Raw genomic sequence first — 23,965 nt, 5'->3', positions numbered from 1 at the left:
TGTTGAATACGCCCCTAGCGTAAATGCGCACCCTATCACCCAAAACACACATAGATGCAAAGTAGTGATTATGACACACCTTCCCATCCATTATATTGCCCATGATTGAACGCCTTTGTAAGAGCTAGCTTTGTATTCGATCGAAAATCAAAACATGCAGTTTATCGTTGCAAGATTAAAACTAAACTCATAGCTCCTAAATTATACTTATTCTATATAGAAGCAAATATAGTATATTGACAATATAGTCCACTTCGTGAATCCCCATATGTTAGGCAAGAGACAGAACATCCACTCCATCTTGCGTCACAAAAGGAGACTAACGCCTGAAAACGATAACCAAGGGGTGCGGCGATTGCAAAAATTACACAAATTTCACGGTTTAAGAAATTTTGAATTACATTTTCCGAAATTGTATGTTTAAACTCAAATATCAAAATGGGGTCATTTGATGATTTCTAGCATATAATTTCGACATGTCATATTGAATATTGAATTATACGTTTCAGTACCCCTCGGAACGTCTCTTTACTACAATGATTGCCTTTTGTGACACCGCGGCGCTACTGCGTTGTCTCTTCAAATCAGCTGGAGTGGACTATATTGGTAATAGAGTATATTTGATAGAAGTGAAATCAAGAAATCGTGCTTAGTCACGCAGCACTAGTTCCGATCCGAGGGGAACAAGAAGGCGAGGTGCACAGCGGGCAAGGTGGATCTATCAGGTGGAGGACAATTTGCGGACCCTCCACAGACTGCGTTATTGGCGACGTGCAGCCATGGAGCAAGCTGAATGGAGAAGACTCCTATGTATTACACAGGCCTTTCCGGCCTTAGTCTGGTAATAAATAAATAAATAGTTGAAAGCTTTTCTATACCCGCCATTGCCTGAGTTGTGTTGTGTGGCAAGCACAATGGATACGCAATGCCCAGGGAATCGAGAATGTTTCCCGCCCGAAAACATCCTAGGCCGAACCGAGAATCGAACTCGCCATCTCCAGATTGGCAATTCTACGCCTTTGATCGCAAGGCTAACTGGAGACCCCAAATTACGATAGTGTTTTCAATCTACAATGTTTTTATATAAAATTATAAGAGTCGTTTGTCCTTCCCCAAAATAAATTAAAAGCATAATAAATACTTTAAATTTGCCCCCTTTGATTGACGCATCCATCAACCGCTCAGCGGAATGTCAAGCACGTACCACATGTGTCGACCAAAGCCCGCCAAACCGGACGGACGGACCGGACTGCCACCACATCACAGGCTGGCAGCTCGAAATTCAATTATCGAGCCTCGAGGCCGTCGACGCGATGCTGGTTCATTCGCCATGACCGCGAACCAATCCATTCCTGACGCAGTCCGTGTGCGGTGGGGTCCTCAACCCGATTCGAGAAATTTGTCAACCCGACCAGCATTCTGTCAGTTTGTGAGCCCCACGTGGACAATGTGATTTTAACAAAAGTGAGGATTATACTTAATTTCTGGATGATCCCTAAGGCACGACTCATGCATCATTTGAATAATAATAAATATTATTACTAATATCAATTATTGATGGGTTCAGTTTGATTTTAATTTTAAGCAATAAACTTTTCTTAAAATTTCAATATCATTAGACACTGGTTAGACACTAAAATGGTTTCAACATTTTTCTCATAATACCGACCTTAATTCAAAATAAAACCAGTTTATGGAACCCCCATCGTTACTTTCAAACATAACGGTTATATTGATTGAACGTTTACATCAACTAAAGTTATTTACATCCTTCAGGACATGAATCGCAGCGGAGGCTGTGTGTCATGTGACCCTTGGAATTTAATCAAATATTTACAACGTTATCCCGCACTTCCGGAGCAGTGCCGGAATGGGTAAAGCCCCAAGCGGTTTCCATTTTACCACATACCCAACCCAGCTGCAGCAGAGGGAACTCACATTATTCGCACGGTTCGAGATTTAATCGACTATGTCGCCAACGTGTTGTACCGCACGTGAAGCACAGGAATGAAATGTTGCTAATAGACGGGCCCGCGCGCGGCCTGATCCACATTGAGATTCAGTACAGTGTGTATCATCAGGTTGTTTTCATTTTAGTTCATTGAATTTTCAATTTGGATGATAAGCGTTGATAACTGGTAACAGCATCAGCGGTCGTTGACCGTCGAAGATACCTGTTCCGATAGTTAACCATTTTTAGTTGATGACAAGTAAGATATAAATATTTAATATAGCAGATAGTACAGCAGTTATGTTTCTGTTACTGATAAATATTTCTATGATCGAGTCGATGTAATGTTCAAACAATTCAAATAAAACATATATCACTGAGATCTATAGAAAATTTCTAACATCAATCATTTGGCAACTACAGTCTTTATCTTGATTTGTATATCTAGTCTACAACGGTACTGATAATATAACAATTTGGGTAAACACAGAAGTATCAAGTGAAAAATAAACAAGCTGTGTATGAGTATAAATTAAGTGTGAATGGCTGATAAGTGGTACTGTGCGTGATCAGAAACAAAGTAAATTGTTATTGATAGTAAACGATCAATTTGAGAGCAGAAGGAAATTTTATTGCAGCCATCGAAATCAACATTCATGCTTTTATCAATCTCGAATTTATCAAACCAATTTGAAAAAAACTTATTTGACTATCGGTAATGCTCATGAAAAACTAAAAAACTAATTCATCTGGTATTAATTGAACTTTTACAAGGTACATTGGGGGAAGTGGAAAAAGAAAAATCGATAGTGCATGTTTGAATTAGTGTAAAACCAGTTTAAATGATTTAAATGCGTTCAATCAAAATGGGCTATCAAAAACAGTCAATTTTGCATGAACTGTGCGGTAATTCATACCATTTTGGTTGCTTGAAATTTATGGAAATAGATTTTAAAATTAGGAGTTGTTTTTCCACTTACCCTAGTGGGATGGGGTAAGTGGAAAACCCATGTTACCTTGACCTTCAATAGTGATGAGTAGTTACATTCAACTAAAATCAATACGATAATTGCTTTTCTTTTGTGGAATAATTTCATTACCTTAACGGAATAGATCCTCAAGGAATTCTCGTAATAGCTAGGGGAAGGCTGGTTTTGCCTTCTCGAACACTTAGTGTACGTAAAGTCAATATGTTCGCCCCAAAGATGAACTTTTTAAAGGAAAAATGGGACTTACAGGGTTATAAACTAATCAACTTGGTTTAACTTGTCCTTAACTAATTTGTTCACAAAAAAATTGCATTCAACAGCGAAACTTGTTATGAATAAAAATTAATGTGAGTTATACAATATATTTACCGTCAACTGGGGGGAAGATGATCATTGAGGTGAAGATGATCATTTGATGTGTCAGTCAAAAGTGCCAATTTTTTTTATGAAACGGTAGTCAACAATATTCTCCGTTCAAGTAATGTTACCGCTGAGTAGAAATCCGAGTTTTTCGATTATAATCATGAAAATGTATTTTGTGGAAGAAAGAGAGAGATAGTCATAAATGACGCTATTTTCGTTTCAAATATTGACTTCTTAGACTTTTTTACGTAGTAAATTCAACATTCATACAAATAACCTAGTGTATTTTGACTACTAGGTCATAATGGTTTTAGTAGAGCTGTCTTGATCAACTTCACCCCAAACCAGATTATTCAAAAAATGTGTGATAATTTAATTTATTTTAATAAATGGGAACGCATTTCAGAAAACTAAAGCTGTTGATTGTTGCAACGTATAGCAGTACATGTTTTGAAAATATTTGTTTCGATTTAAAATGTAAACACACATTGTTATTGCATGTTTTGTCTTAAAAATGATCATCTTCCCCCCAGTTGACGGTACCTATCAGTGCTATTTTTAACTTTCTAATACATTTTTTTCATATGTAACACATGTGAAAGGCATCAATACCGATAGGTGGATTAATCAGGCATTTTCTCATTTATATGAGTCCAATCACCACTGGAATCGCAATAAGAACAAAGAAGGAACATATTAAGATTCACAGCTATCGAAATAAACCCTGGAGGGAAGAAAAAAATTGAGTAATTAGAACATTATCCACTTCCTCCGCAGTGTTTGATACCTGGGGTAAGTGTAAAATCTTTGAATTAATTGCTTTCTTGGTACAAACCACTACCAATTGAATGGGATTAGTTTAATTGTATTACAATGGTCACCTGTGATATAAATTCACTTGAAAAAAGAACAATTGGTGCAAATAAAAATTGATTTTATGAATACAAAAATTACAAAAATTACAGTTCAAGCGTTAACCGTGTTAGTGTATGTGTTATACAAATTTCAACATAGTATTAGTGTGAGCATCAAAGTATATTCTTGCATAATGTTATGATGTGGTAAAAACTGAAAAGTATGTACAATTCCAATTTTTCGAGTCGATTTTTACACTTACCCCCTTTTTCCACTCCCCCCAGTGTACCTCAGTGTCAAAGAGCTAGGTCCTCCAATCACAATCCGGTAACTTTTGAGTATATTTCAAAAGGGCAAACGAGTCATCGGCTTTCAGTGTTTAAATTTTAAATAAATTCATTCATTTAATTTATTGAGTTACTGAAACTTATACAATGAGAATCAGCCGCTAAGCTGAAGTTTTGTGCAATTTCACTTATTCTGATGAATCACGGAGTAACAAAAAGATATGTACAGTAAGTCAAAGTTGGGGCAGCAGGGACTATGTCTAAGGGCTTGACGATCCCTCCCCAGGCCATCTGCGAGTTGTGGCGCCTGCCTAGGATGTGGTGGGGTTTGACAGTGGGCCCTGTTAAACCTCTATAAAAAGCTGCATGAATCCGCAAGTAGGCTCCGCCAAAGCGACCGTGTGCCGCTCAAAGCGCACAAGCCCAAGTCCTGGTGTTAGGTGGGTCGCTAAACAGCCCTGACACGACGGCCCTCCGACGAGACAGGAGGTTTGCGCAGGCCCAATAAGCCGCCTTTAAAAACAACTATTACGAACGACATAGAAGATAATACGACTCGATACAATCGGCAACGACCTAGGCGACGAATAAAGGATCACGATTGGAAGCATGGAACATGGAACTGCAAGTCGCTAGGCTTCGCAGGATGCGACAGGATAATCTACGATGAATTACATCCCCGCAACTTCGATGTCGTAGCGCTGCAGGAAATCTGCTGGACAGGACAGAAAGTGTGGAAAAGCGGGCATCGAGCGGCTACCTTCTACCAAAGCTGTGGCACCCCCAACGAGCTGGGAACCGGCTTCATAGTGCTGGGAAAGATGCGCCAACGCGTGATTGGGTGGCAGCCAATCAACGCAAGGATGTGCAAGCTGAGGATGAAAGGCCGTTTGTTCAACTATAGCATCATCAACGTGCACTCCCCACACGAAGGGAGATCCGACGACGAGAAAGAAGCGTTCTATGCGCAGCTGGAGCAGACATACGATGGATGCCCACTGCGGGACGTCAAAATCGTCATCGGTGACATGAACGCTCAGGTAGGAAGGGAGGAAATGTATAGACCGGTCATCGGACCGGATAGTCTGCATACCGTATCGAACGACAACGGCCAACGATGCATAAACTTTGCAGCCTCCCGCGGAATGGTAGTCCGAAGCACTTTCTTCCCCCGTAAGAATATCCACAAGGCCACATGGAAATCACCTAATCGAGTAACGGAAAACCAAATCGACCACCTTCTAATCGACGGTAAATTCTTCTCCGACATCACGAACGTACGCACTTACCGCAGTGCGAATATTGAATCCGACCACTACCTCGTCGCAGTATGTCTGCGCTCAAAACTCTCGACGGTGATCAACACGCGTCGGAGTCGTCCGCCGCGGCTTAACATTGGGCGGCTACAAGACGGTAGACTAGCCCAAGACTACGCGCAGCAGCTGGAAGTGGCACTCCCAACGGAAGAGCCGCTAGGCGCAGCATCTCTTGAAGATGGCTGGAGAGATATTCGATCCGCCATTGGAAGCACCGCCACCGCTGCATTAGGCACGGTGGCTTCGGATCAGAGAAACGACTGGTATGACGGCGAATGTGAGCAGTTAGTTGAGGAGAAGAATGAAGCATGGGCGAGATTGCTGCAACACCGCACGAGGGCGAACGAGGCACGATACAAACGGGCGCGGAACAGACAAAACTCGATTTTCCGGAGGAAAAGCGCCAGCAGGAAGATCGAGACCGTGAAGAGACGGAGGAACTGTACCGCGCTAATAACGCACGAAAGTTCTATGAGAAGTTGAACCGTTCACGTAAGGGCCACGTGCCACAGCCCGATATGTGTAAGGACATAAGGAATTTGGCAACACTGCCGATAATTAGTGACGTGATTTGTTCGGCATAAAAATCAACCGAAATTACTACCGAAATCGAGTGAATAAATTCGGGAGTGGTTTGTAAATCGGTGGATCAAGTGCTAATAATCGCGTAAATCGTGCAAGCAGGCGAAAAACTGCAACTTTTCATTATGAAATAATAGTTAGAACTCCCAGTGAAGTGCACTTTTTAGGGAGGAAACAAGTGATAGTGTGCAAAAGAAAGAAAAAGAACATCTTGCATGCAAGTTATGGTCTGTGATGGATAATTAGTTTATTCATCTATGGACATTAATTGGAATAGTGCTGAAGTGCTTTTCATAACCCATCATTGAGCCAAACTGTTCAAAGTGAAAAAAACATAATTTATTGCTGCATCGACCTATCCATCCAAACGTATGGAGTGATGACGGTAGGTACAGCAACAACTGTTTTATTGTTCTGCCTTAGCGAGCGAGTGTTGAAACACAGCGAGACAGTGAGACGAACGATCTCTCAACGCTGCTGGCGGCATAACAATACCGCACAGAAGGCAATACAAAAATCTCAAATAGGGGATGCTGGTCATAAAAGCTTCATGCCGGTATTAATATAACTTTTAATACATCACTATTATATTTTACCATCCATCTGACTTTACCTTTAGTTTGCTTTGACACTTGCTTATTTATTTAAGCCTGTTTTTTTTTGGTTTTTTTTTTATAGTTTATTATTTACTTATTGTAATTTTGTCATATAATTTATTTTTATTTATATACTTATTTATTTATTTATTTTTATATATTTTATTATATTGTGGTGTATTCAATGTTATATAATAATAAAATTTTTGGGAATGAATCAGCTATAAAATTGATAGTGGAAGACCAGAGTATAGGGCTAACCGTGATTAAGCAAAACATTTAAAGAAACTGGTGATGATGTAATGATTCGTAAATCAGAACCAGGACTTTGAAGAATACGCAATTACGGGGAAAACCCCAATATCTCTGGCCATACTACAAATTATGCTAGTTTTATATCCAAATAACAAAAAATGCAAAATAGCAAAATCAAGTTCATTCAAGTGAGTCTACATCATGCAAAGGGAGCAACAGCTGTACTTTGTAAGAGATTTGCTGAGAGCAAACTGGATATCGCGTTAATTCAGGAGCCATGGACGAACAATAGTAGAATATTGGGAATTCCTACAAATACTTCTAAAGTATTTTACAAAACAGGACAGCAACCTCCCAGGGCTGCAATTTTGGTGAATGGAAGAACAAAAGTGCTTCCAATTACAGAGTTTATTGAACGAGATATTGTTGCGGTTATGATGGAGGTACCGACAATTCGTGGAAAACGGAAATATTTGTCGCCTCAGCATACTTTCCGGGAGATGCTGACGATGTGCCTCCACCAGAAGTAGCTGCTTTTATTTCATATTGCAGGAAGCAAAATAAAGCTTTCATTATCGGTTGTGACGCAAACGCTCATCACACTATTTGGGCTAGTTCGGATATCAACAAAAGAGGTGAAAACCTGTTCGACTATATTGCAAAAAATGATGTAGATATATGTAACAGTGGGTTTATTCCCACTTTTTTTCAAAAGCTATCAGGCAAGAAGTTCTTGATTTAACCTTGTGTAGTCATACACTTTCGGAAAAAATCAAAAATTGGCATGTATCAGAAGAAATATCTCTATCTGATCACATGCACATATTATTTGAATATGAGGCTGGAAATCAACTCATAGAAACCAAAAGAGATCCCAGGAAAACTAACTGGGAATATTATATCTCAAACTTGGCTAGTGAGGCGGAAAACTTAAGCACCTCATTAAATACTAGTCATGGACTTGAAAAAAGTTCTAAGCAACTTTCTTGCTTGATACTGAAAGCTTTTCAAGTCAGCTGCGCTGCTAAGAAACGTTCTTCAAATAGAGACGTATCTTGGTGGAATACCAATTTACAAAAGATGCGGAAAAAAACCCGGAAACTCTTTAACCGGGCTAAACGTACACAACAGTGGGAACAATACAAAGAATCCCTAACTGCTTACAATAGAAATTCGAAGATCTAAAAGGATAAATTGGATGCACACTTGTGAAAACATTGAAAGTACTCCAGTAGCTGCTAGATTGCAGAAAGTCCTTGCTAAAGATCACACAAATGGTCTTGGGACTATTAAATAAGATGACGCGTCTTTTACCAAGACAACTTATGAAACATTAGAAGTAATGATGCAAACACACTTCCCGTGTTCTATCATCAATTCACATGAGGACCAGAATGCATCTGTTACGCAAACTGGTGTTAATGAAGCCAGGCGAGATATTCAACAAACGAATAAAGTCACTGGCATTCTGGCCAATGAAATATTCAATGAACAGAAAGTTGAATAGGTGATTGAATCCTTTGCTCCCTTCAAGGATCCTTATAGGGACGGAATTTTCCCTGTACTACTACAGAAGGGAAAAGTAATCTTAACACCCGTGCTGACTATCATGTTCCAATCGACCTTATTATTAGGCTATATTCCGACCGCATGGCGGGGATTGTGTGTCACATTTATCCCAAAAGCTAATAAGACGGATAAATCATCCCCAAAATCCTTCAGACCATTTAGCTTATCGTCCATTATACTAATATAATGGAAAAACTAATAGATGAGCACATAAAATCATCTTATTTAACGAATACTCCTCTGAGCAAAAATCAGTTTGCATATCAGGAGGGTAAATCTTCAGTAACAGCGCTTCACAAGTTAGTTACAAAGTTGGAAAGATCTTTTGCAGCAAAAGAAATTTCACTTGCAGCGTTCCTCGACATTGAAGGAGCATTCGATAACACATCTCACAGTTCAATGAAGAATGCTATGTTGAAACGAGGTTTCGATGTATGCATTGTTGACTGGATTGGCGAGATGTTATCAAAACGAGAAATATCGGCAAACCTTGGAAGCTCATCAATTAGTGTGAGAGCAGTAAAAGGGTGCCCTCAAGGAGGCGTACTATCACCTCTATTGTGGTCTTTAATCGTTGACGATCTTCTCAAACAACTGGAGGCTCGAGGCTTCGAGATAATTGGCTTCGCAGATGATATAGTTATATTGGTGAGAGGAAAATATGACTGTGTTATTTCTAATAGAATGCAAATTGCCCTAAATTTCATCACATTATGGTGTGAAAACGAAGGATTAAACATAAACCCTTCAAAGGCCACACTAGTGGCGTTTACAAGGAGAAGAATTTATTCTTTACCTACATTAAAACTGAAAGGAGCAGATTTGAAACTTTCAAACTCAGTCAAGCATCTTGGCGTTCGACTTGACAGTAAGCTGAATTGGAACTTACATCTTGAAGAAGCATTAAGCAAAGCTACAAATGCTTTATGGATAAGTAAGGCGACGTTCGGTAAAAAGTGGGGACTTAAGCCAAAAATGATTCAATGGATTTATACGGCGATTGTGAAACCCAGAATATCATATGCCGCATTAGTATGGTGGCCAAAAACAAAAGAAAGGGTGGTACAGAAGATGTTGGGAAAACTTCAAAGATTAGCTACTCTTTCAATAACTGGTGCGATAAGAAGCACGCCGAACACAGCACTAGACGCTTTGCTCCACGTGCTACCATTGGATCAATTTATTCAATTAGAAGCAGAGAAGAGTGCTTTGAAGATCAAAAGAGATTCAAACCTCTTCGAAGGTGACCTAACAGGACATCTTAGTATTCTAAACAAAATAAGTATCAACTCACTGATCACAAACAACGATGATTGGATGAGAAGAAGATACAACTTTTATCGATGTTTTGATGTAATTAATCTTGAGCGAAGCACATGGACAAATGGTGGACCAAATCTTCGTTCAGGATCGATTGTGTTTTACACCGATGGTTCAAAACTGAACAATCAAGTTGGAGCAGGCGTGACTGGCCCAGGGACGAATATTTCGATTCCCATGGGAAAGTGGCCATCTGTTTTCCAAGCTGAAGTTCAGGCTATTCTTGAATGCTCTAATTTATGCATACGTCGAAATTACAGGCATTCAAATATTTGCATAATGTCTGATAGTCAAGCAGCATTGAATGCTCTGAAATCAGCAAGATGCACATCTAAACTCGTTTGGGAATGTGTTCAGTCACTCCAAACCTTGGGTAGTCGTAACAAAGTGAACCTATATTGGGTTCCTGGTCATTGTGGCATTGAAGGCAATGAACAAGCTGATATGCTGGCAAGACTTGGTTCATCTCGACAATTCATAGGTCCAGAACCTTTTGTGGTGTATCTGCGTGTGCTCTTAGAATGGAACTGAAATCTTGGGAACATTCAAAAATAGAGGACATTTGGAAGAACACCTTAATTGCGAGGCAGTCTAAACGTTTCATCACACCAAACGTATTTATCACTCGCAAAATTTTAGATCTTTCAAAAAAAGATCTTAACACATATACAGGTCTTGTAACAGGCCATTGCCCGAGCCGTTATCACTTGAAGCTGCTAGGAAAACTTCAAGATGATGTATGTCGCTTCTGCGGTATACATGTGGAAGACTCGGAACATCTGTTATGCCATTGTCCGGCAATTTTTAGAAAAAGATTACAGGGGGCTGATAGAACCCTCTGAAGTTTGGAGAACAAGTCCCAATTTGGTAATACGATTCATCAGAACCATAATATTGTATTGGGAAGACGCTGGTAGTCAAGGCTCTACATAGCAATGATGCGTCAACTTGACAAAGCTATATGAAATGGGGCATATATCACAATAGATATAACAAATGGTAGCAGTGATTAAAATACCCAACAGGGAAAAAAAAGGACATAAACGGGAACCTTCTTACGAACGAGCGTGAGGTGATCCAAAGGTGACGGCAGCACTACGAAGAGCATGGCGATATGGCAGACAACGGTGGCGGTATGGTAATGAACCTAGGAGCACGCGCGCAGGACATAATTCTACCGGCTCTCCAAGAAATCCAGGAGGAGATCGGCCGGCTGAAAAACAACAAAGCCCCTGGAGTTGACCAACTACCAGAAGAGCTGTTTAAACACGGTGGTGAAGCACTGGCTAGAGCGATGCACTGAGTAATTACCAAGGTTTGGGAGGATGAGGTTCTGACGCAAGAGTGAATGGAAGGTGTCGTGTGTCCCATCCACAAAAAGGACGATAAGCTGGATTGTAGCAACTACCGCGCAATCACATTGCTGAACGCCGCCTACAAGGTACTCTCCCAAATTTTATGCCGTCGACTAACACCAATTGCAAGAGAGTTCGTGGGGCAGTGCCAGGCGGGATTTATGGGTGAACGCTCTACCACAGACCAGGTGTTCGCCATACGTCAGGTATTGCAGAAATGCCGCGAATACAACGTGCCCACACATCATCTATTTATCGACTTCAAAGCCGCATATGATACAATCGATCGGGACCAGCTATGGCAGCTAATGCACGAAAACGGATTTCCGGATAAACTGATACGGTTGATCAAGGCGACGATGAATCGGGTGATGTGCGTAGTTCGAGTTTCAGGGGCATTCTCGAGTCCCTTCGAAACGCGTAGAGGGTTACGGCAAGGTGATGGTCTTTCGTGTCTGCTATTCAACATCGCCTTGGAGGGAGTAATACGAAGGGCAGGGATTGACACTAGTGGTACGATTTTCACGAAGTCCGTCCAGTTATTTGGTTTCGCCGACGGCATTGATATCATGGCACGTAACTTTGAGAGGATGGAGGAAGCCTACATCAGACTGAAAAGCGAAGCTAAACGGATTGGACTAGTCATCCACACGTCGAAGACGAAGTACATGATAGGAAGAGACTCAAGAGAGGTCAATCTAAGCCACCCACCAAGAGATTCTATCGGTGTTGACGAAATCGAGGTGGTTGAAGAGTTCGTGTACTTGGGCTCACTGGTGACCGCCGATAACGATACCAGCAGAGAAATTCGGAGGCGCATAGTGGCTGGAAATCGTACGTACTTTGGACTCCGCAAGACGCTCTGATCGAATAGAGTTCGCCGCCGTACCAAACTGACTATCTACAAAACGCTTATAAGACCGGTAGTTCTCTGCGGACACGAGACCTGGACGATGCTCGTGGAGGACCAACGCGCACTGGGAGTTTTTGAAAGGAAAGTGTTGCGTACCATCTATGGTGGGGTGCAGATGGTGGACGGTACGTGGAGGAAGCGAATTAACCACGAGTTGCATCAGCTGTTGGGAGAACCATCCATCGTTAACACCGCGAACATCGGAAGACTGCGGTGGGCCGGGCACGTAGCCAGAATGTCGGACAATAATCCGGTGAAAATAGTTCTCGACAACGATCCGACGGAAACAAAAAGGCGAGGTGCACAGCGGGCAAGGTGGATCGATCAGGTGGAGGACGATTTGCGGATCCTCCGCAGACTGCGTAGTTGGCGAAGTGCAGCCATGGACCGAGCTGAATGGAGAAGACTTTTATGTGCAGCACAGGCCACTCCGGCCTTATTCTGGTAATAAATAAATAAATGTTACTGCCACCTATAATGCAATGGCAGCTACATAAAATCATGTTGAAAACACGTTGTAATAAACAGTTTTATTCAAGTACTATTAATTCGTGTTTACTTCTTATGAAATCAACGTGGTTCAGTGATGAAAATTAGAATTGTCAAAACACGTTACATTCACGCGAAAAAGAATATTATTTAATCGTGTGGAACAGATTCTAAAATAAAAGATAAGCGTGATGACGTGACGCAACGGTAAGAATCTTCAAATGTGCTAAATATTGGAAATTAACTGCCACTTCTAATGTTCTTTCTAGATAAGAACCAGACTAGTCAAAGGTCGCTTCATGGAACGCAATGTTGTTTTAAATAAAGCGAAAACTGAAGAATGCGTAAGATCATTGGAATTTCTTGATTGCCGCTTATCTGCAGAAGAGGTAAAAGTGTCGGATGATGAACTGGCTGATTTTGCCAAATTTAGAAAGCCAAAACGACTCAAGATGTTCAACACATTCCGGTCTTGACCACCATAGCGACAATATTGCAACGGTTAGCTCTTTGTACCCTTAGCTTAATTAGGTTAAGTTTAGTTTAAGTCTAAAACATTGTAATTCGTACATGGTTCAATTCAACCAGAGGAAAAATCCTAACTGCTAGAGGCAATTGAAATGTATTCATGATAACTAAAAATGTATCATAGCAAATGAGGACGATAGTGGTAAGAAAACACGGAACATCTTATCTAAAAGATGAATGCATGTATTAGATAATTAATTAGCTTAAGATTAGCTTAAAAAATGGATTGTTTCAAATATGGCACATGCCCTTTGTTATGCATATAATAGAACGTATTCACAGTATGTGTTCTTGGTCGTCCAAGAAATCACTACAAGTCCTCCATAAAACAAATCGAGCAGTTACCTTACATCAAATTAGAACGTAGTGATTGCCCGCTTTGCTGGTACGTACTCATTTTTATGCCTTTAAACGTGTCCTACGATCGAGTCAGCTAATGCAAATATCAGCAAAGAAGACTATTTGGGGAGCGAACAGTAAACGAAGAAAGCCTAGAAATGTATTCAAACGCTGTTAAGCTCACACCCATCCAAGCTGTTCCAAATTTCCGAACGGATGTCTAGACCTAATTCTTGCAAATCTTCGAACAGTCCAATTGTTTCCACGCTAATAATTTAAAAATAAAGTTCTCATAAAAAACACGCGATCATTACAAGCCTCCGTATCTAATCTGAATGCGAACCACACTCGTCGCGTCTCATCATCAACCGGTGATGACGGATGTTGCCTTTGATTGAACTGGACATTTCCCATTGTCAATTGATTATTATGGCCCCAACTGATAGTATGTTCTTATATACAAGTAGGTAATAAAGTCCATGTAACTCCCCAACGCAACGGGACACCCGGTCTAAAGTAGTTGGATTTGCTTTCCCGCGTTTTTCCCGATCGTAATAAATTAACAATATACAGAATTGTGCGCAAGAACAATGTTGGTGCAACAAATTCTAATCGATGAAATTATGAAAATATTTTTTTTAAACAATTCTGTTTCAGTTTTGCACTTTTAACAATAGATGTTCCTATGTATAACTTTAACGATTGCCAATTGAAATAGTGAAGGTTCAATATTTACGAACACGGCAATGAACGGCCTATAAACCCAGCTGGACGTGCATCTCCGTCAGGCCACTGACGATAGCGTGAGCGAAATTCAATTAAACCAATAATAGAGCTGTTGTTGTCCTCCTAATCCATATATTGGCCCACCCGTTTCTGCATTTTGTATTTATGATTGTGTGGACGTGCTTGGCCTCTGATTTGACCCAGGCAGACCAAAAGTTGCGAATATTTGTTGACTGCACTGCCAGCCGGCGTGCGCCTGGCTAACTGACTGGCTGGTGTCAATCGGTAGGCCGGATGCAGTCGGAATAAATTATAAATTATTATCATCAGCAACAGCAAGTGCTCTCGGTGAAAATTTATGTGGTTGTCTGTCATTAATAAACCCTACAGGTGCATGTGTTTATTAGCACCGAACAAGAATTTATTTATGTCGGCCACCGCAGGGTATCAAGTTGTTCGGAAAATTGTACTAATTGATTATCGACAAGGTAATTGATGGTCGAAGGGATTCCCCGAGGCCACAACAAACCGAATCGACGACATACCTGTAGATATTTTTATCATTTTTATCAAGTTTACTTAAAATTTTATAAACCAGTTTTGAATTAAATTTATGGTTGATGTCACATACCTAAGTAAAATAAAATATCGTTTTGGCGTACTCCTTCTAATAATAGACATCATTGACACATTAGTCAATGATGTCTATTATTAGAAGGAGTACGCCAAAACCATATTTTATTTTACTTAGGTATGTGACATCAACTATAAATTTAATTCAAAACTAACTTCATTTAAAAAAATATGTGTGCAAAGTTAATTTAGGTTATTTAAATGGTTTAAATTTAGATAACAACATAAATTGTATTTCATTTCATTGTATCAAAAGAAATGCATTTCAGAAGACGATCTTATACCATCAGGAAAAATATTTGAACGAATCGAACACCATGCAATAAGTATGAAACAGTTTTGTACTCAAGCAAAACTTTGTACCGATGAATCTTGAACTAGCAATACCCAACAAAGGTCTATGAAAATTTATGACGGCGCAAATCATATAACAATCGTATCAAATTGTCGTTTACCGGAGTGGCAAGATATCTCCAACAATATTGATAGCCCAATCGACAAATAGCATCGTTTATCTCCCAGCGATTGGGACTAGATGAGTTGGTAGGCATTGAATTCCATGTTTTATCAGCATAGGCAATCAATGGTACAAGTCATAATCGGGCACATTGCGTGCGGCATTTCTCAATAACATCCCTGCCGAAGAAGCCTTACTACTACCGCTGATTTCTACACTCTACGACAAGCTCAGAGACGCCCTAACGTTATCGATCCCGACCAATCGGGCCTGAGCGCTTCCTTACGAATATCTATAACCTCATCCAAGCAGTAACAATCGATCGCCTGCGGCGAAGAACCTGCCTCTGGGGGTAGCGCATCTCCCGCCTCAGTTTCTTCTCTAAACTTCAATCTTGCTCCATTACCATCACCCTTTTTGGAGATGAGGTGATGAGCTTACTTTTAATTAAAAAAAATCACATTAATAAAGGGAAAAAATAAACATCTGGTACAAAAACAACACAGTAGTCATCGCGATGAAGTAGATATGCCACACCACACCAGCAGCTGCAAAGCGTTTCGCGCACTACAAATGCAAAGGGAGCGTCTCCCTCAAGGTAGACAGGAGCTAGCCGTCCTCCTTTCAGCCAACCAAACAGCCAAAAAAGAGTGCCGACAAACCATTAAGGAGGCAACAGAGAATAAGTCTTGAACCGACTTCCTCGATGGTATTGTTTAATTGCGACTGATACAGAAGCGAATTGTGGTTGTTTCCATTCCGATGGCTCCTCTTGCGACCCCGGGAGCTATATGCCCATCGCGCAACGTCGCCACAAAGGTAATAGGACGGGATGGCAAACAGGAGGCTCATCGAATTCCTATAAAACACTGGCCGCCTCGATTTCCGACAACACGTCTTCTGTTCTGGTCGCAGAAGCAGTACTTATTTTGCATCGTTTGAGCAGATCCTTGAGGATGCCAGGAACGCTGGTCACCATATCGAGTGAGCTTCCTTGGACCTATCTAAGGCCTACAACCGCACCTTGACGCTTGGAGTTTTGGATTAATGAAGGCATTGGAGGATCACCGAAAACCTACTACAATTCTTCAAGAACTTCCTTTCTAATCGCTCGATTCTCGGGAATCAAAAATACAAAACGGTGAAGGAAGAAACCGGGGTCCACCAAGGTTCTGTACTGTAATCGTGGTCTCTTCCTGGTCGCGATTTGGGATGTTTTCGCCAAGCTTCCCAAAGGTATCTTTATTCTGGTTCACGCGGATGACATCCCTATAATCGCGACTGGGAAACATCCCAAACCCACCCGGAGAAAGATCCAAGCTGCCGTCAATGATGTGATTAGATGGGCCAAGTCAGCTGGCTACCAAATGTCGGCAGAAAAATGCGTCGTATCCACCAGATAGACCATTAGACTCCTGGGCATCATAGTCGTCCAGGATCAACATGCGCAAATCCATCCCCCGACAAACGACCAAAAGCGAGTTGCCAATACCATCACCAATGTCCTCTAAAGCAAATCATTTAGCTATCTGAAGAGAACTACAACCAGCGATAACAGCCTACGCAACCGAGCGAACAGTGCAGCGCTAGAAACGCCTTCCCAGGATTTCCGGCCTCCGTCGCTTTGGACTAAGAAGCTGGTGAAAAGCGGCCCTAAATCGGATTTCTTCCTAAAAAGGTGGCCCAGCAAAAATCCTTTCCAGATCTAGATCCTATTTAATGACAGAGTCTAGAGCATCATTTTCACGGACGAGTAAAAAGCCGAAGGTAGGTACGGAATTGGTGTTGCTTCATACCGTCTACCAAATTACTGCTCAGTATTCGGAGAGGAAACTGCAGTCACCTTCCAGGCCACGGCCCGACCCAGAACGAAGCACACTCTAATCGTATAGGGCAATCGAAGCGGTCTTCAACAGTGAAGTAACTCTCATGTAAACCCCCGTTCACCGCGGCATTCACGGGAACGAGTACGCGGATGCTCTGGCAAACATTGGATGGAGTTCTTGAGACGGAATATCACCGGCGGCGAGGAGATCCTCCAGGAGTTCCCCCGGGAGATCCTCCGCAAGTTCCCCAGGTGTTGAAAATAATCTTGCAATAAAAAACATCTAATTAGAGGAAAACCAGGAATTCCTGCGGAAGTTCCTCAAGGAATTCCTCCGGAAGTTCCTCCAGGAATTCCTTCGAAGTTCCTCTAGGAGTTCCTCCGGAAGCTCCCCCAGGAATTCCTCCGGAAGTTCCTCCAGGAATTCCTCCGGAAGTTCCTCCAGAAGTTCCTCCGGAAGTTCCTCCACGAATTCCTCCGGTAGCTCCTCCGGGAATTCCTCCGGAAGTTCCTCCGGAAGTTCATCCGGGAATTCCTCCGGAGGTTCCTCCAATTCCTCCGGAAGTTCCTTCGGGAATTCCTCCTGGAGTTCCTCCGGAAGTTCCTCCGGGAAATCCTCCGCGGATTCCTCCGGAAGTTACTCCAGAATATCCTCCGGAAGTTCCTCCGGGAATTCCTCCGGAAGTTCCTCCGGGAATTCCTCCGGAAGTTCCTCCGGGAATTCCTCCGGAAGTTCCTCCGGGAATTCCTCCGGAAGTTCCTCCGGGAATTCCTCCGAAAGCTCCCCCGGGAATTCCGCCGGGAATTCCTCCGGAAGTTCCCCCGGGAATTCCTCCGGGAATTCTTCCGGGAATTCCTCTGGAAGTTCCTCCGGGAATTCCTCCGGAAGTTCCTCCGGGAATTCCTCCGGAAGTTCCTCCGATAATTCCTCCGGAAGTTCCTCCGGTAATTCCTCCGGAAGTTCCTCCGGGAATTCCTCCGGAAGTTCCTACGGGAATTCCTCCGGAGGTCCCTCCGGAAATCCCTCAGGAAGTTCCTCCGGGAATTCCTCCGGAAGTTCCTCCAAATTCCTCCGAAGTTCCTCCGGGAATTCCTCCGAAGTTCCTCCGGAATTCCTCCGGAAGTTCCTCCGGGAATTCCTCCGGAAGTTCCTCCGAATTCCTCCGAAGTTCCTCCGGGAATTCCTCCGAAGTTCCTCCAGGAATTCCTCCGGAAGTTCCATCAGGAATTCCTCCGGAAGTTCCTCCAGGAATTCCTCCGGAAGTTCCTCCAGGAATTCCTCCGGAAGTTCCTCCAGGAATTCCTCCGGAAGTTCCTCCAGGAATTCCTCCGGAAGTTCCTCCAGGAATTCCTCCGGAAGTTCCTCCAGGAATTCCTCCGGAAGTTCCTCCAGGAATTCCTCCGAAGTTCCTCCAGGAATTCCTCCGGAAGTTCCTCCAGGAATTCCTCCGAAGTTCCTCCAGGAATTCCTCCGGAAGTTCCTCCAGGAATTCCTCCGGAAGTTCCTCCAGGAATTCCTCCGAAGTTCCTCCAGGAATTCCTCCGAAGTTCCTCCAGGAATTCCTCCGAAGTTCCTCCAGGAATTCCTCCGAAGTTCCTCCAGGAATTCCTCCGGAAGTTCCTCCAGGAATTCCTCCGGAAGTTCCTCCAGGAATTCCTCCGGAAGTTCCTCCAGGAATTCCTCCGAAGTTCCTCCAGGAATTCCTCCGGAAGTTCCTCCAGGAATTCCTCCGGAAGTTCCTCCAGGAATTCCTCCGGAAGTTACTCCAGGAATTCCTCCGGAAGTTCCTCCAGGAATTCCTCCAGAAGTTCCTCCAGGAATTCCTCTGAAGTTCCTCCAGGAATTCCTCCGGAAGTTCCTCCAGGAATTCCTCCGGAAGTTCCTCCAGGAATTCCTCCGGAAGTTCCTCCAGGAATTCCTCCGGAAGTTCCTCCAGGAATTCCTCCCGAAGTTCCTCCAGGAATTCCTCCGGAAGTTCCTCCAGGAATTCCTCCGGAAGTTCCTCCAGGAATTCCTCCGGAAGTTCCTCCAGGAATTCCTCCGAAGTTCCTCCAGGAATTCCTCCGAAGTTCCTCCAGGAATTCCTCCGGAAGTTCCTCCAGGAATTCCTCCGGAAGTTCCTCCAGGAATTCCTCCGGAAGTTCCTCCAGGAATTCCTCCGAAGTTCCTCCAGGAATTCCTCCGGAAGTTCCTCCAGGAATTCCTCCGGAAGTTCCTCCTGGAGTTCCTCCAGGAATTCCTCCGGAAGTTCCTCCAGGAATTCCTCCGGAAGTTCCTCCAGGAATTCCTCCGGAAGTTCCTCCAGGAATTCCTCCGGAAGTTCCTCCAGGAATTCCTCCGGAAGTTCCTCCGGGAATTCTTCCGGAAGTTCCTCCAGGAATTCCTCCGGAAGTTCCTCCAGGAATTCCTCCGGAAGTTCCTCCAGGGATTCCTCCGGAAGTTCCTCCAGGGATTCCTCCGGAAGTTCCTCCAGGAATTCCTCCGGAAGTTCCTCCAGGAATTCCTCCGGAAGTTCCTCCAGGAATTCCTCCGGAAGTTCCTCCAGGAATTCCTCCGGAAGTTCCTCCAGGAATTCCTCCGGAAGTTCCTCCAGGAATTCCTCCGGAAGTTCCTCCAGGAATTCTTCTGGAAGTTCCTGCAGGAGGAATTTCTCAGGAAGTTCCTCCAAAAGTGCCTTCAGGATTTTTTCCGGAAGTGCCTTCAGGAATTCCTCCAAAAGTGCCTTCAGGAATTCCTCCAGAAGTGCCCTCAGGAATGCCTTCAGAAGTTCCTCCAGGAATTCCTCCGGAAGTTCTTCCAGGAATTCCTCCAGAAGTATCTTCAGGAATTCCTCCGGAAGTTCCTTCAGAAATTCCTCCGGAAGTTCCTCCAAGAATTCCTACGGAAGTTCCTCCAAGAATTCCTCCGGAAGTTTCTCCAGTAATTCTTCCGCAAGTTCCTCCAGGAATTCCTCCGGAAGTTCCTCCAGGAATTCCTCCGGAAGTTCCTCCAGGAAATCCTTCGGAAGTTCCTCCAAGGATTCCTCCCGAAGTTCCTGCAGTAACTCATCCAGGAATTTCTCCGAAAGTTCTTCCACAAAATCCTCCTGAAGTTCCTTCAGGAATTCCTCCAGGAATTTATTCGGAATTTCCTCCAGAAAATCCTTCAGAAGTTCCTCCAGGAATTCCTTCGAAAGTTTCCTTGGATTTCCATCGGAAGTTCCTTCAATAACTCCTTCAGAAGTTTCTCCAGGAATTCCTTCGGAAGTTCCTCCAGGAGCTCCTTCGGAAGATCCTCCGCTTCTCAAAGTAGGGCTTTTTGTATGAAAAACTGCCTCCGCTGCTGTTAATCTGAACACAGGTGTAGGGTAAGACACCCAGAAATCACCCTCCCCCCAGTTTTCGCCCACCAATTTTAAAATCTTCATTTCTCGTAAACTAGTTGTTGAAAACAGTTACAGTTAAAGTTTTTCCATACAAGCATCAATCAATTATGAAAAAACCTGAACTTTAACTGTTTCCAACAACTAGTTTTCGAGAAATGAAGGTTTTGAAATAGGTGGGCGAAAACTGGGGGGAGGGCGATTTCTGGGTGTTTTACCCTAGATGAAACTAAATTTAACAGTAAGAATTCTTTTGAAAAAAATGTACGGAACCCTACTGCTGCTTTACCAACTATCGCCATGGTTTAAAAAAATACTCGGCGGCGTGGTTGAAATTCATACGGCGGCGATCAAAGAAGAAGTCAATTGTTTTTCACTCTATACGAGTGAAAAACAATTGACTTCTTTGAGGGATATCAATCTATTCAAGCAAGTCTGACGTCCTGGCTACTAAAAAGGAATAACTGTTCGGACACCGATTTACGAATGACGAAACCGGAAAACGACCAACACACCGCAACGAGACAAGGACTGAAATAGGATTTACCGTGGCGGATTTATTTTTCTGATCATTCCGGCTTGTAAAAAACTTCCTGATCGTACCCAAACCATCCTGCAATCACTCCTCTACCTTCAGAGATGAACCAGACTTGGACTGAAATTCTCTTTTATAGACAATACAAAATTTGAACTGCTGTATTATTTAAAACAAAGATATTTGGATTTTACTGCATGAAATTAGCAAAATACTAACTATTTTGGCAATTCCGCATTATAACAGCTGGTTTTACAGTTCGTGCTTGAGTAATAAAACGGCTAACTTTTCCATGGGTGCTTTAATAACCATTATGCAACTCAAATGGGTTGCATGAAATCCATTATAGACACATTCCACGCACTTCTACGCCAAGGGACCAAATTTTTAACTGAAAATGAGGGTCCAATATCTTTAGGACACGAAAATGTATATATTGAGTTATAAGAAAAACATTTGTTTTACTGAAAATTAGAAGTGCTTGGAATAAATCGAGATTCCAAACCATATATCTACCAGAGCTAAAAAACGCACTTGCATTGCAAACGACGAAAAAGTTCACTTCAGCAATGGTGCCGCGTTACGAAATGCAGCGCGTTTTATTTACTATATTCAAAGCAAGAAATCTTATAGTGAATATTCTATCAGAAAGGAAATTTAGTGAGGATTATTGCCCCCGAATTTATTGTATTTATATGTTTAATCATATGCCCCCGAATTTTCGAATTGCAGAACTAATTTCTCGCTGAAAGTCGGCTCCTCATGGTGTCGCGTTACGCTGGAATGTGTCTATAGTACTTATTTGGGTGCTATAATGAGAAACAGCTGTTACATGACCACATTTTGCTCAATTAGCTTCAAATAGTGTATTCTCTGTTTAGCGTAATAAATTAAATAATTTGATGGTCATGACATCAAAATTCTCCAAAGGCAGGTTTATAGATCATGCAATGTAGCATGATAACGTGGATTCTGTTTGTTTTCTGCAGCAATATGTTTTTTGACTCAAATGATCATGTGAAGTAAATCAGACTGAACCATTTCGGTCCAGATATATGATAATTTATTCCCTTTTTGGTCATTTTTTTTTTTGCAATATTATAGCTTGAGCAACTCGTTACAAAACTCGATTTTTTCAGCACTCGTAGTATTTATCCAAATCGGCAAGCCTCGTTGGATAAACATACAACTCGTGCTGAAAAAATCATTTTTTTGCAACCTATTACACAAACTACTATCAATTCCGAATATTTATATCATACTTTTAATCGACCTAATTTAATCCACCGATCCAAAAATATAAATGATAGGATTCCAAAAGCTGTTAAATCGCATAAACATGCTAATTAGTTCGAAAAACTACTGGATATGTGTTTGACAAATACAAATTTCCCACTCAATTAACGATAGCAAAAAAAGTTCCACCTGTGCGTTGATCGTTGTGAAGAACAACACATCCGACCTCTAAATAGCTATCTCTTGATAATTTGCATTCAAACACGTTTTCTATTCACCTCGCGTCATGCCGGGTAATCACCTCCGACAAAAGTTTATTTCGCCTCGCACTCCATCGTTTCAATCGTTGGTTCTGTTTTGATTCTTATTCTTATTCGATCGCGACACTGCGCAACTGAATGCACTCAACCCTTCAAGTTCTGAAATTCAGTTCATCACCAAAGCGAACCAAACAGCTGATCATTTTACGCGCATTTACGACGTTCTATGATTTTTTTGTTGTTGTCCATATTCTTTGTTCGAAAATAACACGTCAAAGAAAATGTGCATCACAAAACTTACGATCGATTTTGCTTCATCGTCACTGCCTTCCAGCTCTTTGAGAATATCGTGAGCAGCCGTCAACATCACCACGTAGCCGTAGTTGTTGCACAGGCCCAGGATCCAGTAGGCCACCAGATCGCGCCAAAGACCCCGATCGCGTGGCCTTCGTTCGTCCTCGTTCAACGTTCGTTCATCTTCGGCTCCGGCCGTTGCCGCCGTTGTCTCAGTCCCAATGCTATCATTCATCGTACTCGTTTGTTATACTTGCAGCTGCCGCACCACTGGACTATGATATTTGGGAGAACTGATGTGCATCCACCACGCAAAAATAGATCACTTCCCCTCGGTCACTATCGTTCTTATATTCACACACGATTTCACGACAAATCTAATAATTGTGTCAACCGTTGACCAGCATTGTGCCCGGCGGGGCCTATTTTCGGGAGGTCGGACGGCGAGTCTACGTCACTTGTTGGCCACGACCTATTCGTTCAACCGTTGCAAATAGACTGCTTGATCGCCGAATGAATGACTTTCCGAATGGCTAAGCTTCTGGGTGTTGTATTTGTTGGAATTGGTTTCTGTACATCACTTGGCTCACACTCTGTTACAGGTAGCTTTACACGCATCCGACTTGAAGTGTACAGCAATCAGTCGTTTGATTGTGCCATACAGCATTATCAGAAGGTTCGCGTTGGTCGAACAGGCGAGGCAGCCGACAAGACACAGGCAGGTATCATTATCTTTATCTGTGAAGTACATTCAGTTCTATAAGTTCACGGAAAAGCTATATATGAATGAAAGTAAATAAGATGCACACGTTTACTTTTACATTATTATTTTTTCTTTTCCTATTGATTTCAATCACATTGTTTCTATATCTTTATCTAAGAACTAAGCAAATTTTAGCTTATTGCCTTTCGTTTATGTCTTTGCCGTAC

At 42.3% G+C, this 23,965-nt stretch overlaps 1 protein-coding gene across 1 annotated transcript in view; it reads right to left on the bottom strand.

Moving 5' to 3' along the window:
• The window catches only part of LOC134202079 (battenin), a 34,296-nt gene extending 10,700 nt beyond the window's left edge, over window positions 1-23,596 (bottom strand). The window contains exon 1 of the mRNA XM_062677167.1: window positions 23,043-23,596. Coding sequence (XP_062533151.1) covers window positions 23,043-23,270 — 228 coding nt within the window. The 5' untranslated portion in view covers window positions 23,271-23,596. The remainder of the gene's footprint in view (window positions 1-23,042) is intronic.
• Window positions 23,597-23,965: the final 369 nt, after the last annotated feature.

The sequence above is a fragment of the Armigeres subalbatus genome, chromosome 1, assembly GCF_024139115.2.
Source record: "Armigeres subalbatus isolate Guangzhou_Male chromosome 1, GZ_Asu_2, whole genome shotgun sequence".
NCBI classification, from domain to species: Eukaryota; Metazoa; Arthropoda; class Insecta; order Diptera; family Culicidae; genus Armigeres; species Armigeres subalbatus.
This window is presented reverse-complemented; position numbering and strand designations above follow the sequence as displayed.